Genomic DNA, 20054 nt, shown 5'->3' with positions numbered 1-20054 from the left:
ACAATCCAAGGCAACTTGAAAGAGAAAGGTGCATTTCCTGGCATTCTTTTGCAGGTGAAAGGAAAATTATGCATGCAATATGGACAAAAAATATCAGGATGCCTTTACACATGGTAAAATGATTGGCAAACTTGAAAATGCGTAGTTTAAGGTCTGTCACCCAAAAGTTTAGCATTGATAAAAGTGTTGTTTCACAAGCTTGGAAAGCCTTCCAGGTAACAGGTACAGTTTACTGTGGCCAGATGCCTTCATCAAGATGGGCTATTTGCACATTATCCTGAACATTGCATACTATTAATGATAGCTCATCAAGGACACCATTTAGAAAAGTTGGACATGAACTCAGGTCCTTTTCACCAATGAGAGTTGTTTCAGTCTGGCAAATTATTTTTGGCACCAGCTGATATAAAGAGAGGTAGGGACATGCTTTCATGTCACTAACATCAGGGAAAGAGAACAGAGGGGGTGTCCTGGCATACTTGTGTTGGAAAGGCATTATGATGAGCAAATAGACAGAGCTGCACATTTTCAACTGAGGTTCACTTACTGGAGATTCATTACTGCATTGAATTTATCCTTCCCCCTGTGCATCTTTTCTAGTGTGCCATTGGTCTTGACTTTGTTTTTATGGATGACAGTGACAGTGCAAAGCTATACAGGAGATCCTCCTTAAAGAATGGGAACTTTTACCTACCCTAGGAACTGTTACCTAATCTGGTGTTAAGTATCTGCAGATGATGCAGTGCAACCATTGCAGTAAAGGGATGCTGTATCCCTTACTAAGGCCTTTTGGTTTATTGTTCTTCCTTGTTGGGTGGATTTTTTTTTTTTTTTTTTTTTTTTTTTTTTCTGGGCAACACCATTTTGTCAATAAAGCCTTTTTCTGTTCATTCCGTCATATGGTTTTAGTTACATTACGTGTCCTTGGCAACCAGAACTTGAAAAGAGTGTAGCAACTATTCACTGTTCTTCTTACACTGCAGAAATAAAGTTTTAAAAATGGTTAAAATACCCTTTTATTCCACTCAATAATAACAGATGGTCCCTCTCAGGCTTACAGGAAGGCCTCCACTTGGGCTTTAACTTAAGATAGAAAATAAGAAACTGAATTAATTCTAACTAACTAAAACTTAGCCGAAGCTGTACAGAAATAACTAACTGAGTTGGCCCTTAATTAAACCTCACCGGCGAATACTAACAGGCATGTAAGTCTATGGCTGCGCATAGTATGATTGGCTTAAAGCAACAATATAGCAGAAGGCAGAACATGCTCTACTGAGAACTTCTGAGCTCTTCTATGGAAGTGACTCAGTTTCCTATTAAATACTGGTTCTACCTCATTTAAATGAAAAATTATATTGAAAGCTCATTCTGGCAGGGAGTTGTAGGTGGGAAGCAAGGGAATAAAAGAAAGGATTTCAAAATTAAAAATAACTATTGGGAAATTAAAATAATCCCCACACCATACTGTATGCATCCTAATGATTTTTTTTTCCTACTATACTTTCCTCATCCTTTAAGTATTGCATTGTGCCTCTGTAGGATGTATTTCATGTCTTTCAGTTGTTTTATTGTGGAATTACAGCCGAAATCAGAAAAGTACACTGGTGTGCAAAACTTAAGCAACAGGTGTTCTTTTTGTCATAACTCCATGAGAAATCTTCTGAGAGATATGAAATTCAGAAATGTGAGACAGCAGTTTGTATTTAAACGATGACGAAACCATGGGTGCACAAAAATGAATACAATGCAAACAGTATGGAATCGAACAAAAAAGGCTTTATTGAACTCGTAGTATCATTACACATGACTGTCTGTACAAGAGGAAGAACAACAAGCAGATATTCCTTAGCATGGGATATGTCCTCCCATTACTGCAATGGTTGCTTCGCATCGTCTCTCCATACTCAGCACCAGACTTTCCAACAGATCTTGAGGCAAGAGTGCCCATTCCTCAATCGCCATTTGTTTCAGTTGTTCGGTGTTCCCGGAGAATGTAATATTGCCGCAAGCCATCTTCCCAAGGCATCCCACACATGTTCTAATGGATTTAAATCAGGGGAGTATGCTGGCCAATCTTTTCGAGCGATATCTTCACTTTCGGTAGCTTCTGAATAGCAGGAGTCCGGTGTAGCCGTGCATTGTCATCCATAAAATCGGTCTGCTCCAATGGCACCACAGAACAGACATGTATGGGGAAGGATCACCTCCTGACAATAGCAATCTCTGGTTACAGAAACTCTGTCGTAAATAGGGAGCTCTGTGCGCCCGTTCAGCATGTCTCCCCAGACGAAATCTCCAGGACCACTATAGCGGTCTCTTTCCGTGATGTTACTGGAATGGAACTATCCTGGGATCCTGGAATAAAACCATTACTGGGATGAAACTGACCTCTCTCCAAATCAGCTGGCGTTGAGAATTGCTTGTGGCACTCATCCATAAAGAGGACACTACTCCATTAATGAGATGCACAGCTTTCGTGCTCCTTGCATCATTCTAAATGGTGTGTCGTCGATGGCCAACTTTCAGAGGGATGCAGCATAAAGGATGGCGGGCGAATACGCTACCTTTGTGAAGGCGTCTGGACACAATAAACCGCAACACTTGTCGCCCTGTTGCTGTATACAATTGTTGAGCTATGGTGCTTGCTGATTGGTTTCGGGCTCTTTTTACCTGCAGGACAATATATCGGTCATCCACTGCAGTTGTTTTTCTGGGACGTCCACCACCAACCTTTCTAACAGCTGTACTCATGGTTTGGAAGGTTTTCCAAGTGAGCGAAATGACACTTTTGTTAATCCCGAACTCTTCAGCTACACTGGTCACAGTATGCCCCTCCTCCAGCTTTCCCATCATTCTTCCAGGTGTGAAGTCATCCAGGTGATTTCTTCTAGCCATATTTCATGAAAGAACTCACTTGCACTTGCAGTGAATTTCTGTAATTGCGTCTACGTCCGTCCTTTTATTGTAGACTTGAGTTGAGCCCACCGACCGCAAGTGTTTTGCGTACGCTCACATCGCCTGTGACGTTTTGTTCCTGACATTTGCATACGTAGGAATTTTCTACTGAATTGCGTGTTCATTGTACTCATCGCAAGAACCTCTTTTCTGCAATTTCATGGCTATTTGATTAAAATTTATATTGTTGCTTAAGTTTTGCACACCAGTGTAGCTACAGTTTTGCACATTAGTATCTAGTAAGATTTTACTTTCCCTAGGTATGAAGGTCCTACAAGAAGGCTTCCCTTCTTAAAGAAACCTCATGTGCTTTACTGTAAGTCAACAACCAATGAAGAAGTCAAAGCGGCTAAATAAATATTGGAGTATTATAAAAGGAATGAGTACATTTTTGATAAAAATCAAAGAATTTTTCTATTCTGTACTTATAACTTCAGTATTTAAATACAAAAAATAATGTAAAATATTTAACTCATATGTTATGAACAATCTGTGCTCCACAGATTGTTCATTAGCACTTGTTATTTCCTGTATTCTCTTGCAGAGTAGCTGTGTGCTGAGTGCTTGTGATCTATTCTTATATTGACTGTAAAATCTAGCAAATAATGTTCAGTTTCACTGAATTATAAATTCTTCAAAAAATTCATATTAAGATTAAAACAATCAAAGAAGAATTTTTATCCTTTTAGGTCATAAAATAAACACAGAAAGCAAATTTTAGTAAGATTGGAAACATTGATCCTATTGCATATGATGATATAAAAGTTAAAGTAAAGATATTTTTTTTTTAAAAAGTAAAAAATCTTTCAAAAATCTTACTTTTGTTCAAAATTATTGCCATAATACTTTGTGTAGATTTGATATTACTGGTACATTAAAATTTGATTATGTCAAAAAAATTCTTAAATGAAAACAAGACTGAATAACTAAAAGAAAAGGAGGGGGAGGAAATCAATAAAGGAAAATGCAACATCACTATATAGTATTAATTTTTTCAAAAATGGACAAATCCCCTGAAGAAAGAATAAGGAAGCAATAAAATGAATGTTTGACTGAGTTTTTCTTGGATTAATACATTTTTAGCATTCTTATATTTAGTAGCCAATTTATCAAGAAGAGACCTTTTACTGTTCTTATTCTGATTTTCAGACAAGCTGTATCAAGTTCAAATGCTGATATTGTGTGTGCTATGTTAAACCACACCAACTCATTGCTTCAGACTGATTTTTATGAAATTCTCAATGAAAAGGTAAAGCTTGGTTTTCCATCCAGCATGTTAGATTTTACTCAGGCTTACAGTGTATTTCAGTCTAGTTTGCAAATTCAGTCATCTGATATTGACAAATCTAAAATTGAATTCTTAGTAAGTATAATTTATTGTCTCTCTGTTTTTCTTATATTTGTGTAATGAGATACTTCTTGTTTGCAATTATTGATAATTTTAGGCTTTGATAATGAAAACAATAAAATTTATAAAATGTAAATAAACAAATTTCTGTATGAGCTGTAAATAAAAATTATTTTGAAATTTGGTGCGACAACACATGTCAAGAACTTTATAAGAAATAATGTGATTCAGTACAAGAACCAAATAACCAATTCCATATAATACTTCAAATTTTAATGAGCTTAGGTTAATGTCTTCTGAACAGAAAAAATTACTGATAGACTTGATGCTAGTTTGTTTGCCTTTTGCTATTTTAGGCTGCGGACTTCTAGCTTACCAGTTTGTTGTTTTTAGAATATTTAAAAGATGAAGGAGTGCAAGGTGTGCATGAGAGCAACCTGGCTGAAGTGAAGACTGTAAAAACAGATATTAATTAACTTCGACCGAGTCAAATCATCTGATTAAATGAAAAAAAAAAGTGTTTTTCCTTCTTTCTTTGTTCTACATAAATGATTTGATTGTCTTCTGCTTGCAGTCTAGAAATAATTTCAAACACTCTCTTTAGATCAACATTATTTACTTAAAAAGTTTGTGAGAGATTCACAAAATTGTGATAAAATTATTTTTATGCATAATGAAATTAAAATTTCCAACAGCAAGAACTTTTATATTTATCTTGCGTATTAATCACATCTGAAAGGACTATAGCGTGGCCTTTGAGATAACATGGCCTGGTTAGCTGCGAGTGACGTAATGAAAGGCGTCCGATCCTTCCGTGACTTTCTTTGCTTCAGATTTGAATGCCAGCGTTTCGTTCGATGTTTAGAGTGTTTTGTTTTTAATAATGCATAATAATTAAATTTTCAGAGACTTACGGGAAAACGTATATAAAAGGTCGTATATTCATTTGCAGTTAAGATTAATAACTTAATAAATATTGTTTTTTAAGAAATATTCACGAAATTTTCTATGCCATGTTTTAGGTTATTTTGTGCAATTTTTTTTACAGTGTATTGTAATAATTTATTCGGATACACTCAAAAAAGAAGGTTTTGAAATAAGTAAATAAAAAGGCTGTTATTTATTAACATAAAAATGTCTTTACAGTTTGAGAAGGAGAGGAATGAAAGGAATGAAAAGATTTAGAAATATAAATAATTCACTAACAAAAGTAAACATAATTTAGCAAATTAAGACATAAAAAATTATTTTTCCTTAAAACTATAAATATTTCAGAGCTTTCAAACATTATGCAAATGTATTTTTTATTCATTTAAAATACTATCTACTAAAATGAACAGCAGATCAAAAGCCACAGAAAAAATTTAAATATCAAAACTTTGTAAATTAAATAAATTACAATTTTGCTGCAACATTACAGATAACGAATAATTTTCACATATTTATATGTTACCTATAGCAATAATTATAATAATATTTACATAATTTAATAATACTTACATTGTTACTTATATGTAGATGCATAGTAAATAAATATTTACAAATAAAAGCCATCCATATAATGTTTCACAAAAGCGTAAAATCAATAAATTTGCCAACGAAAACCTCAAAACAACTATACATAGAACAAACCATCATTTCTGTCTAATTAGCAAAGACTGTGCAAGTTGTACTTGTATACTGAAGCAATAATTAATCGCAATTGATAATTTATTTTGAAAATTATGAAGTATTATCAAATAATAAGGAAACAGCAAAAAGATTAATAAATTTAAATGTAAAAGATACATTATTGAAAATATATTTGAATTGCATCATATTTAGTACACTATTTTAAAAAAATAATACAATGTCATTTACATACCACTCATATCTTTTCATCACGTAAGTTTTGTAAGTTTCCTTTCATCGATTTTTGTATACATATTATTTTGAAGAACTTTAGTATAATTGTTTAAACAAATATTTGAAATAGTGCTCATTATTTTTTTTTAATCTACTAGAAAAAGGTAAAAGAATGTTGTTTTTGTTTAGAATTTAGAAATAAAATTTCGTAATCAGGAGATAAAAGTTTCTGAAATATTAAGAAACACACTGTCACAACAAATACAATATTTGAAGCTGGAAGTTTTAAACCACCTCGGTTAATATGGCTTAAATAGTTTCTGTACATCGCTTCATTGCTATCTGCGTGCATTTCATGATTTTCATTATCGCAAATCAAACTCTTATCAGTAAAAAATGATGACTTGCATGAAAAACAGTTAATTTTCAGTTTAAACACGCAGTAGCCAGACACATATGTTAGGACTTCAGCTTCAGCATTATTCACTGAATCAATATCAATATCATTTAGTATTTCTATAAATGGAGAACAGTCAATTTCTTCAAGAGGTTGTACTGTACAGACATCAGATATCAACATTTTTAAAAGAATTTTTCCATATCTGTTGGAAAGTAAATGAAGAATCGATTTTATTCGCAATTTTCTCTCGGATTGAAGAATTTCTTGTACAGATACAAGATAAGATCCTCCCGACATTTGCCGATATGAAGAAAACCTAGATTCTAGATTATCTGTCTGAAATTTGGCTGTAAGTATATATTTTGTGCCTCTCAACAAAAGATGTTTGATTATGAGAACCATTGTGGATGTTGTGTGAGTTAAAGCAAAGAAAGTTTCTTCACTTAAGCTACCACATCTGGGTTTTTGATTCAGCTTTTTCCATTCTTTCAACCAGTTTGAGAATGTTTCCATGAAAGTTAATCTTTCGTCATTTACTGATAGAAATGGTTCACAGTTGTGATTTCGGAGTCTAAATCCTTTCTTCGGATGATTTACGTTCATTATGTCCCACCATTTCTTTATTAGTTTTAAAAATGATCCTGTATCGTTCCAGTTAAGAAAAGAAGAATACTGACTGGCACACATCTGTAAAGCTGCAGAAGTACTTTCATGAAAAATGTTCAGAGCAAGTTGAACATTTTGACGATCGAAGTTTGAGGGGTATAATGCTTTAAAATTTAATCGATGCGCATATCTTATAATGGATTCTTTTTCAATGCTAAACATTTTCCTCAAGAATGAAAATTTAGGAGAAACTGTCTTGTAAAAATCATTAAAGTCGGGGCACACAAAAGTTTTCTCATCATCAGTTTGGTTTATCCAATTATTTCTGATCAACTTTAATAAATGCACAGAATCAAAAAGGAGAAATAAATCCTTTGATTCATTGACTGGATTTTTTATATGCCCAGATGCGAATCCTTTGCTAAGTTTCTGAAACATATTGCAATTTATTCGGTTATTATCTGATATAATGCACAAAACATTAAAACCTGCATCTTCTAATAACTTTTAAAATCAAACTATGAAGATCCATTGCAGTCATTTTACTCACTGGTACTAATGCAATGATGTCTTTGTAATCTGATAATAAGGAAGAAATCATGAAGGATTGAACAGATGTTGCTTCAATACCTTCAAAATTTTCAGCAAAACCAATTAATGCTTTTCCTTTATGTCACCTTTTTTTTTCACATGAACTTCATCAATCAATAGATTCACCAGTTTTTCATGTTCCAGTAGTTTTTTAGCTTTACCTTTTACATATCTGCTATTAGCTTCACTACTTATCAATCCATCAAGCTTTAACAGGCCAAGGAGTTTTCGGAGATGATCAATGGATGGAAGGCAGATTAGTTGACTGTCATAAAGGCAACAATAACAAGCAGCTGATTTGATATATAATGAGTATGCAAAGACCAAAATGTCACTACTGTACCTCCTAGCCATTTTACTTTTATTGCACATCATCATTTGTTCTAAAATAAAATGTTCTGTTCCATAAGTAAAATTCTCAGGTGATTTTTCTTCAATTTGTGCTTCCCAGTTATATACTGATAAGTCATAGTTCAATTTTTTAATGTCTTTAACTACCATTCCTTTAGCATAATTATAAATGCTTTCACATTCACTCCATAAAGTAAGTTTATTATTCTCATTTAATATATTTTTAAATACTTCCATTCCAATAACTTCATCTCCTATATAAATTGCTATATCCATATGAAGTGATACAAAGATACTTTTCTCGATTTTAGGATGTGGATGAAAACTGAGCAATAAAATATAAATACCATCAACAGATTTGTGTAAAATAATATTTGAAGTATCTGAAATATTTAATTTATTCGGTAACATAGAAGAAAAATCCTCAAAGCAGATTGACTTTGACATCTGTCTTGCAGTGAATAGGGATGAAATGTATGCAGCTGACTCATGTTTACTTTCTATCCATATTTTTTGTGGTATGACGTGAAAAAGGAGCAATCAGACAATTTCACTAAAAATATAATGTTGGAAAAGGCAGGATGGAAAAAATACATTTATTAAAAATATGTGTTTCTGAATTTCAAGGATATAGACATTATAGCAAGAAATCTGCATACTGAGAAAGACAGCAATCAACTGAATTTAGTTTTTTAAAAAAAATATAGATCTATGGAGCTAGTATTCATAGAGTACTGAGAAGTGTTAAGAAATTTTAGCAAATAAAATGCAGGCTAATCTATGAATTAGCAAAATTTTGCTTAACAAATTTTTCCCAGGCCATTTCTGCATACATATTTACGTTTAAAGGAGCAAGTTTTGACTAGCTTAAAGTGAAATAACAAATGAGATATGGCATTAGCAAAATTTTTTTGAAGCTTGTAAAAAGTTAGTAACATGTTTAGAAATTCAATTTTAAATATTCTGTTTTATTAAATAAGCGGTTAAATGTGTATTTTCTATTTATAAGTACCTCTTTTAATTTGGAAATATATTAGAAAAATGTTTATCTTTATGTTAGAAAAATCATATTCTAACTTCATTTGAACCACCATTTTAAAATTTGTTTTTCTAAGAAATGCATTGGAAGTTCACATAACAAACTGGTAATGAATTTTTAAGTAGTAGCACATTTAAATGAGGGGGAAAAAAATAAATTTGAAAGCTGATTTACAACTAATCTTTGTAAAATAAATTGAAAGAACTCATGCACAGCTATAGTTAGTGCAGAGGCAAAGTTACTATTGCATTTAAAATGTTCATGGTTATGAGTTCAGATCCCATAGGTTTATAGTGGAGCCATTTTTTTTCTCCTCCTGTTTATGGGCAGATATTTCTAAAAAAAAATTGTTTTTATAATTGTTTCCACAAAGAACTTATGAATGAAAAATGGAAACTAAAGTAATATTTCATGAGTTTTGCATTAAAAGATAACTTTCCATGATGCTTTTGAAAAAATAAATGAAACATCTAATAAAAAGTCGATTTATGAAGTTTAAGAAGTTGATGCTAAAGTTTTATGTTACATATTCTTCCTTATATCTCAAGATTATGCTATGTTTTCAAGTTTAAGAAATTAACGCTAAAATTTTGTTACATGTTCTCTTTTTTAATCACAAAATGAACAAATATTTTTAAAATATGGAAAATTTTTGCTTTACTGCATTACATTTACCAATCAATCCCATATATTAAAAAGCATTACAAATACTGTGAAACAGTTATGAGGCTTTCATTACAATTTCTATATATTTTAAAATCATCATTGTGATCAACTTTTTTATTTATTTTGTATTAACTTTAGTTTAATCATATATTATTAATAAATATTTAAGGCTATGATGCAAGAATGTTAGGAATGCAGTGGAATTTTCTAAAATTACTTTATAGATAAATTTCTAAACAATCGCAAAGATTTATAATGTGCATTATGAAGTTATTAGTGTAAATTTATTAACGTGATTTTCCTTTACTTTCTTAGTTCATAACCTAGATAAAAATTTGCAAAAATCAATTTCAAATACCTCAAGAATATTCCATCAGTCAAAACACAGACATATGATGGCAGTAAAATGTAAATTATTTCCAAACATATGTAAATGCAGACCTTTCACAATAATATGAAGACTTGTGTATCTGCATATGGTGTTGTAGAGGTTTGTCTCCAAAAAATGAAACACATATGTGCAGCCCTAGTGAAGTTGGGACTTAAGTTTTTTCTGCCCATAATATGAGAAAAACTAAAGGTAAAAATTAAAGTAAAATAAACTTTTTTTTCATAATTTTTGTGAATGTAGATTAGATAGAACTAAAATAATCATAAGAGTGAAAATGAAGAATATGGGCAAGATATGCATTTATTTCAAATGGAATAGTCACTAGCTGCAGAGTATGCATTTATTTCAAATGTAATAGTCACTCACTGCAGAATATGTATTACAGTTAGAATATTGAGCTGAAATTTTTTTAATTCAAATATTGACATGTTTAACTTAATGGTAACCTAGAATGGTGCATAAAACCATTCAGACCATAAAACTTTCAAGACGGTGCAATACAGAAGATCCTTTGATGCTATAAACAGCATGAAAGCTGACTTTCAAGAAGTAAATTTTTCCATTTTGTCAGGAAATATATTGTGATTGAGATATAATCCAGATGCTAGTATCCTGCAGTATATAGGAATCTCCAAAGTGAGATGTTAATAGCATTAGTGCTATTGCAGCATTAAGCCTTTAAAAAAAATAAGAAAATAGGAAGGGCTTGAAATTAGCCATCAGTTTTTTTCATTGTTGATGCAGAAACAGGTAATATGTAGAATATTTTTAATGTCGGTTAGAAAATGTAAATAAGGAATTTACTATAAATGAACAGCTTTCATTCTGCTGTATGTTATGGCTTGGTGGATTTTTCTGTATTTATGATGTAAATTTATGTTTTAATTTTTCAGGTGACTTTAAATAATGCAGAAGTAGCATGTGAGCTTGTGAGAACACTTCGATCCAATTTAGAGGTATATATTATATGCCAAATAAACATAGATTTATGCTACCTGAAGTAATTAAAAGGCTTATCATTTTAATTATTGGTATTTTAAGGAAGAAGTTCAAAAAATGTTCCCACATGCTTCCGACCAGGATGGAGCTAAATTAGAGGTATATTGGCTTTATGTGGTAAATTTATTGATTCATTTTAATGTTAATAAAAAGTAGTATGAATTGTGAGCAATGAAATAATTATAATGAGAGATGACTGAGTAATTAAAGCAAACTCTTGCGAAACTTAGTTAGAATTCAATGCTGAATTATGATCTTTTGATAGAAGAAGTATAAAATGGTGTTCAAGTTTTTTTTTGGGGGGGAAGGGGGTTGTTTGTATTAATTATAGTCTATGCCAAACAAAGGTTTGCCTTATTTTAAATTTTACTTTAGTATATTTCATTTCTTGTTTAATATCTCCTGTATCATAAACATTATTTGGAGGCATTCCTATGTGTGTATATGCACACAAATTACTACATGTGTGTATGTATGTGGGTATATATATATGTGTGTCTGCATATAGTGATAGTTTGCCTTCACATTTATTTAAAGAATGGAAGAATGAAATAGTTACTCAAAGCAAAAGGAAAATTGAGAAAATATAAGGATTTAAAGGAATTAAAAACTGGAAAATTTTGCTTCTGAAGTTTTCACGATTAAAAACTCAATTTACCATTACCAAAATTTATAAAGCAAACAATAATTTCAGTACTTTATGAAAAAATTGTACAATGATATACAGTCAAAAGTCGTTAATTCGGACACCCATAATCCGGAATGATCTATAATCCGGACCTCAAAGCTAAAAACTTTCTGCGCATGCGCCGCGTTGGCACATGTGCGCAGGCATTTTACGCGTGCGCGTAAGACCTTGACTACTGTGCATATGCATGTGCGCAAGTGCAGAATACGTTTTCGTCTGCGCGTTTAATTAATGTATAACGGACTCTGTAAGCTAAAATTATCTAATTATCTATTTCAGTTAATGTTAATGATTGCATTGTTCCTTAATCTTCGAATTGGATCCCGCTTATTATTTTTTGCAGACTGTAAGAGCAATTTTATAAAAGTAAACTTGAACTTTCGATTATGTCAAATAGAATATCCGATGCTGGAACTTCCAAAGGATCTACAAAACGAAAGTATGTTTCGATGTCCAACAAACAAAAAGTGGAATTGCTGCAAAAAATGGATAAAGACATGAAGAATGTGACAGAGAGGTTAGTAAAATGAAAAAATTTCAATTGACAAGTTAGTCGGTATTCTCGGCACAGCAATTAACGGGACTTGAACACCGGAACTTTGTAACTGAACAAGAAATTATGTCTTTTTATAGGATTAAAGAGAAAGTATTATCACATAAAATGAAGCAACTTAAACAACTTACATTGAGAGAAATGTTTAATAAAGTAAACAAATAAATATTAAGCTTTTTTTTTTTTTTTTTTTTTTGTAAATTTTGATAGCCTTTAGATCATAATTGCTCTTTATTTCATAAATTACGGTTTCATATTTTTAATTTTAGAATTTCTGCATGCCATTTTACGAGATTTAAACTGATTATCTATAATCCGGAATCACCGAAGTCCCGACGAGTCCGGATTAACGACTTTTGACTGTAATTGAAAATGAGCTGAAAAATGCTTCTACCTATAGTATCTGCAAAAATAAAGAAAGAACTGTTATTAACAAAATTTCTGCTTTTCACAAAAAAATGGAGGACTTCTCACTTCACTACAAATAACAGATTTGCCAATCTTTTATGCCTTACCCAAATTTAATAAAAATCCTGTAAAATTTATATTTAGAGCCAGTAGTACCAGAAACTTCAAGAAGTATTTTGGTATTTTTACTAGTCTACTTAAAATTATTTGTAATATAGTTTTTGAACAAGTTAAAAAGTTTTGAACAAGTTACTACTGCTGGATTATAAACAACACTTTAAAAATCATTCAAAAAATTAGAAATCTTAAAATTTACAGTATTAACTGCTATGACTTTGAAAACCTCTACACGTCTCTACCACTCAATGAAATTTATGAGTCTTTCAGAAATGGCAGAATTTTTTCCTGAAATAATATTCTGGAATTAAAAAATAGAAAAAATTTCTACATTTTTCATTATGCGATAACTTTATTTAACATTCTTTACATGCAAAAGCAAGGAATTCCAATAGGAAGTTCATGTTCCATTCATATTTGTAACTTATTTCTATTTTCTAAAGATAGTGGTGTATTGAGAATACGGCAAAGCACACTAAAGCTATCTGCCTAAGGGAAAGGATGCCTTCGTGGAGGACTTTCTAAGGAAAACTGGCTTGTATACACGTTACACATGGGGAAAACCACGAAAACACCAATGCAGCCAGCCCGTTCGTGGGATTCAAACCTCGGACCGAACTACCAGTGTTCAGCGATTTTACCGTTCGGCCGCTGGTGGTCCCTTTTTTCTAAAGAATACAAATTCCTAAAGGGCCTTTCTGCTAGTGATTTCAGTAAATTTGAACACACATATATATTGATGACATTATTACCTTCAACAATTTTGTTAACTTCGAATATAGCAACATCTACCCAAATTGTCTAAAACTAAATAAGACCATTAAAAACCAAACAGAAAAAGTATATCTTGATCTAAGTATTCATCACCTCACTGAAATTAAATTTTCTGATAAAAGAAAAGATTTCAATTTTTCTACTAAATACGCTTATAAATTGGAACTCCAACATATTGTGGTATTATGGGCGTGATCGCCAAAAGTGACGATACTAAGAATATCAAATACAAATTAATTTTGCATAAATACTTAAACTAAAATTTAGTGTTTAGTACATTGCATAATCATTACTAAATAGATTAACAAGACTTACCCAATGATGCATGCATGAGCCGAACATTTTCATTTTTCAATCTCATATTTATTTTATCGAACATATTTTCTGGATTAAATAAGGCACATTTATCACACACATATAAAATACTAAAATATCATAACTTAGATACACACAATGCGATAACTCAAATGGAATGTTCGTGGAGTGCCGAAGCATGACTATTCGCGCAATCCTGTCCCATCGAATAATTTTGCGGTTGAAACGTGGTCTTATTCATCTTCGTAATATCGCGCTGTCTGGTTACACACTTGTAAGCTCTTCTTTTTTTTTTTTTTTACATTCATGTTATTTTTACACACTTAACATCACGTAGTGACACATCGCTGGTCAAGCACATCTTGAAGTCGAACAGTTATTTATATTCTGCTTGAGCGTTTATTTTATGTTATTCACGTCAGCCGGACTTAGTGAGTCTCAAATCAAACACTCTACCTTAGGTATTGGATCTCTTCATTCTGCTTCTTTCTCTGCAAAATATGACGACATTCCACGTGCAAAACTAGACAGGAACAAATGGCGACTGCTGAGTGTGTGTGGCCCGAAGGCCCACACACTCGCTAACACAACATCACGCAGCAAGAGGGGAAAGAGGAAAAAAGAGCGAGACAAACCTGTCCTTCCAGTTTTTATACCTTTCGACGCACGTGCTCGCGCATGATAAGGATACAAGAATCGATGTAGCCACAATGTTCTCACATTCCCTCCGGCCGAAGAAAAAAAATTTGTCCCATCACTGGACAAATGAAATCCCTCTCTGCTGGACACACTTGAACTTTCGTCTGCATTACATACACATTTCACACCAATCTTTACATCATTTGCAAAGGCACTGCACTTTATCATTTCATTGGCACTCCATACATTCCTCATTCTATGAACACAGTTGAGCTTTCGTATGCACTATCACACATATTTCACATTGCTTGAAAAAAAAACACAGCATTTTAAACATTTTGTGATATATATTTTTTACATTAGTATTATTCTTTTACGTACTCATGCATGTCTACTCCTTCTTAAAATATCACCACAGATGCGATTCCAGGCAGTGAAAATTTGGCACTTACGACACATAATTTACAATTCACATATGATTAAATATCCAATCAATCACTTAAACTAAGAACATTTGCATTATCAATTTTGATGGAACTCCTCTTAACTATTGTTTACCTTATTTCATTCTTTACATTTTAGAATCACATTCACTATTTCATTACATAGCTACTTTTATCATTTGATCATATTCATTTTACATATACATTTCATATACCAATATGTCATGACATTGTTACAAGCTACATTTGTATTAGCTCCACTACTAAATTACATACCTTCAATTTGATTCAGCAGTAAAACAAGGAGATTTGAACCACACTCTTTTTTTTTTTTTTTTTTTTTTTTTTTTTAATCTGCTACCTAGTAATCAATGAGACCCTGCATAGTACAACTCAATTCTTCTGGTATATGGACCAGCCAACTCTACCAAAATCGTGCAATTAGCGCTTTATTACACTAAATTGACCCATACCACACATGATCATCATTCATTATCTAGCTTGTACACATGCTACATTCTTACCATAACCACAATTTCTTTACACTTTTTTTTTTTTTTTTTTTTAATTGCTGATCTACAATTAACAATTGTGTTACACTCCTAATCCTCATTTTGTGTTGAATCTACTCTTGAAGGCTTTTGTAAAAACAATTTACTTATGTGAACTTTAGTGGTTTTATTATCTAATTGTATTATATAATTATCATTTCGTAGCTTTTTAATGATCTCATATGGCCCCTTGTATTTTGGATGTAGCACCCTTCGATCAGTAAATTCCTGCATAAAAACTTTATCCCCCGATTTCAATTCTGGAATTTTTCTCCCTTTCAAATATTTTTTTGCACAATTAAAGTATTCATCCTCATTTAATTTTACTTGTTGCTTATCTCTACTCAATTGTTCCTTTATTCTTTTGGAATATTCCTGGAAATCTTCTGCTAATTTAAGAGGATCATTGCTATCTATGGGAGTATTTAATGTTCTACCAAAAAATAGTTCTGCTGGTGAAAATTGAGTTACAGAATGTTTAGCATTATTATAATACAGTTTAAACATCAGTACTTTTTGTGGCCATTCAAATATTTTGTATGATATTGCTACAATTGATTCTTTCATTACCCTGTGAACTCTTTCAATCAACCCATTGGACTGTGGATAATAAATTGAACTTTTTCTGTGTTCTATTTTAAGCGATTTTAAAAATTGAGTAAATTCTGTGGAACAAAAATAGGAACCGTTGTCTGATAACAAAATTTTTGGAATGCCAAATCTGGCAAAATAATCATTTAAAGATTTTATGATGGATTGAGAAGTGCAGTTGTTTAACGGAACTGTTTCCAAATATCTGGAATAATGATCAATGATAGTGAGTACATAAAACTTATTATCTATGGATCTTGGCAGTTTACCAACTATGTCTATAGCTATCATCTCTCCAGGAGCAAGATCTTTCTTAGGAATTAGACGTGGCAAAGTGTTGTGAGGTCTAGACTTATTTTGTAAGCAATCTGAACAATTTTCTACAAAACTTTTCGTATCGCTGTACATACCTTTCCAATAATACTTTGCCTTTACAAACTCATATGTCTTTTGAATACCAAAGTGAGGTGCATGAACTGTCTGTAATACATCTTTAATTAATGCCTTAGGAATTAGAATTTTATTCTGGATACTTCTGTCTTTCTTTCTCATATTTACAGGTTTTAATTTTATCATTACTACATCTGTATGACAATCAATAAAATATTGTTCTACACTTTCTTTGTGGTTATCTTGTAATTTTTTTATAATTGATTTTATGTCTGGATCACTTTGCTGTTTACTAATTATGTTTTGAATAGACAAATTATCATTGGTCTTAAATATATTTACATTGTTTACCACTACATCCTCTGAAACTCTTGACAAGTAGTCTGCTGGGTTTTTTAAACCAGGAATATGCTCCATCATGTATTGAAATTCCTGTAAATATAACAACCAGCGTGCTACAATATCTGGCTGTTTGTCAAGACTAATATGGAAAGTCAGAGGTTTAGCATCCATTAATATTATAAATTTTTTCCCATACAGATGTTCGTGAAATTGCTTTACTGATTTGAAGATTGCATAAAGTTCTCTCCTAATTGAAGGATATCTAGCCTCAGCAGGTGTTAAATTTTGAGTAAAATTGTACTGGGAAAAACTTATCATCATTTTTTTGCATTAATATGCCACAAATGGCTGATCTAGAAGCATCGCTTACTAAATATAAAGGTTTATCATTTTCTATGTTTTTTATTGTGGGTTTTTCTAAAATTAATTCTTGTATTTTACCTAATGCATTTTGGCATCTCTCGTTCCACACGAATGGTATATTCTTTCTTGTTAAATTTACTATTGGCTTGACAATTTCTGCATAATTAAAAATTAAGTGTCGAAAATAATTTACCATGCCTATGAATGTTTGAACCTCTTTCACATTTCTTGGCCTAGGAAATTTGGCTACTTTCTGAATATTCTCCTCTGAAGGAGCAAAACCATTCTTATTAACCGAAAAACCTAAATACGTAATCTCTTGTTTACATAACTGCAATTTGGCTGGGTCTAATGTTAAATTAAATTTTTTTAACTTGTCAAACACCTTTTGTAAAATAATTACTAGTTCATTTATACTGTTAGCTGCAACAATTATGTCATCTAGAAAATATTGTAAATTTGGACCCTGCAATTCACCTAAACATTTTGATATTAGAGTATGGAAATAAGCAGATGAATTTTTTGCACCAAAAGGTAACCGAGTTGGTTGAAAATTGCCAAGTTCCGTGCAAAAGGCTATTTTTTTTTATCTTTCTGATCTAACTTTATTTGAAAAAATGCTGACTTAAGATTTGGCACACAATAATAACTTTTACCTGCTATATTATGCAAAATATCTGAAATCTTAGGTAGACATATTTGATATGATTCAGTTATGCAATTTAATAATCTATAATCTACTGCCATTCTAAATTTTAATTTGCTAGGATCAGTATTAGGTGGTGCTTTCTTTTTGACAAAAATTACTGGAAAACTGTAACTCGATGTCGATGGCTCTATAATACCTGCTTCTAACAATTTGGCTATCTCCTCTTGGGCATATTTTTTAGCAATGCGAGGAATAGTGTATGGTCTAGTTTGAATTGGAAAGTTATGTAATAAATTAAATTGTGGCACGACAGCATCAGTCTCACCCAGAGTGGTGTAAGATTTTCAAAACACAGCTGAATTTTTCATGAGCATTTCAATCATCTTATTTTTTTGTTCTGCTTCTAAATGACTTAAATCAAAATCATCTGGGCTTAATTCCTCCTTTCTTAATTTTTTAATTTCTTTTAAAGTTACATGGTTAATCTGCAAATTTTGTTGCTCTCTAGGTTTTTCAAATTGTTTTTCATCGACTTTATGTACCTTACCAATCTTTTCACCCTTTCTTAGAATAATTGCGGAATTGGAATTGTTTTCAATTATGGTGAATATATATTGCCTGTCACTTATCTCATGAATTGAATCAGTCACACCTATCTTGCCCACTTTTCGCCTGTCTGGTGAGAACATTATTTGCTTTTCCTTCTGCATATTAATTGGAATGGTTAACTTTACTATCTCTGCTGTATTTGGCGCAATTCTGGTATTCAATACTACTCTTACAATACCCGACTCCTCTGGTCTACTATTCTTATCTACCTTTTTTGCATTAATGTTGGTACAATTTTTTCTTTTGTCCAGAAGATCAAAATATGTGTTATCAATGATTAACTGACTTTTATCTGCATCTATAAGTATCTTATTTTTTTGAATGAAATCATACCCTAAAATCATTTGATAATTTGTGTTCCAATTATGTTGTGTAACAAAAAATTAGTTGGCAAGCCATTTATTTCCTAAACGAAATTTTAAGTTTACAGCAGATAAATATGGGATAGTAGCATTATTTAGCGTATGTATTCTTACAGATCTGCTTAAGTAATGAATCTTTGTGTAATTTTTTATTACTTGCAAGGTGTCTGGCTGTATTAAGCTTAAATTTGCACCTGTATCAAGTAATGCTTCTACCACAAAGTCGCCAAATTTGATTTCTATTACTGGTAATTCTGTGATACTATTAGTCTGGCAAGAAGCTACCAATTTTTGTTCATTTTTTCTTTAATTTTGTGTCGGAATCTTTCATGTGTATTCGGCCTATTTGAGTTCCTTATTTTCTTACTTTTGTCTTGTTTCCCCCAAATTTTTTTATGGGCACTTGAGTAATACTTTGTGTATCTGGGAGATCTGCAAGTACCCTTCATTAGTTTAAATTATTTCTACGAGTATTGTATCTTCTGTATTGTGGCGTATTTCTATTACTGTTCTGTAGTCTATTACCTTGTGTGAAAGCATACCGACTATTATATCTATTCCTTCTATTAATAAAGTTACCCCTATAAAAATTTCTTCTGTGGTTGTTTCTAGCCTGTCTATAATATTGAAAATTATTGTTTGAAGGAAAATAAGGACACTCTGTAGTCCAATGATTCTGTTGGCAAATATGACAAGTTTCTCTATTATTACTACTTTGTGTAGCATTATTTTCTAGTCTAGTTACATTGTTTACACTACCATTAGGTAAAATTTCATTAAATTTTTTTGACAAATCCTCAATGGCTCTATTATTTTGCATTTGTTGCATAATTAATGTATTTAATTCAGGTGAAAAATCCTGTGTCTGTGAGCTATTACCAGAATCCTCCAATGTTTTTTCTATGTTCTTTGCCTGTTTAACAGCAGTAGCAAAATCAATAGGTCCTAGTTTTTTAACCTCCAGTCTTAAATCTGGTCTGAGAGCTTCTAAGAATTTTGAAAGCATTGCTTTTTGAGTGAGGTTATGTACCTCTTCACTCGAACTAGGATAGCACCCAAAATATTT

General features: G+C 31.8%; 1 protein-coding gene across 4 annotated transcripts in view; it reads left to right on the top strand.

The window, feature by feature from the left end:
* Positions 1-20054, top strand: part of Cog4 (conserved oligomeric Golgi complex subunit 4) — a 157406-nt gene that overhangs the window by 96848 nt on the left and 40504 nt on the right. For all 4 annotated transcript variants that reach the window (XM_085821833.1, XM_085821831.1, XM_085821835.1 and 1 more), the window contains 3 exons: positions 4108-4321; positions 11089-11151; positions 11237-11293. In XM_085821833.1, coding sequence (XP_085677959.1) covers positions 4108-4321; positions 11089-11151; positions 11237-11293 — 334 coding nt within the window. The remainder of the gene's footprint in view (positions 1-4107; positions 4322-11088; positions 11152-11236; positions 11294-20054) is intronic.

This window comes from Stegodyphus dumicola, chromosome 8, assembly GCF_044657685.1.
Source record: "Stegodyphus dumicola isolate Sdum_Otavi_A_Nest chromosome 8, ASM4465768v1".
NCBI lineage: Eukaryota > Metazoa > Arthropoda > Arachnida > Araneae > Eresidae > Stegodyphus > Stegodyphus dumicola.
The sequence above is the reverse complement of the archived record's forward strand: the minus strand, read 5'-3'. Positions and strand labels throughout refer to the sequence as shown.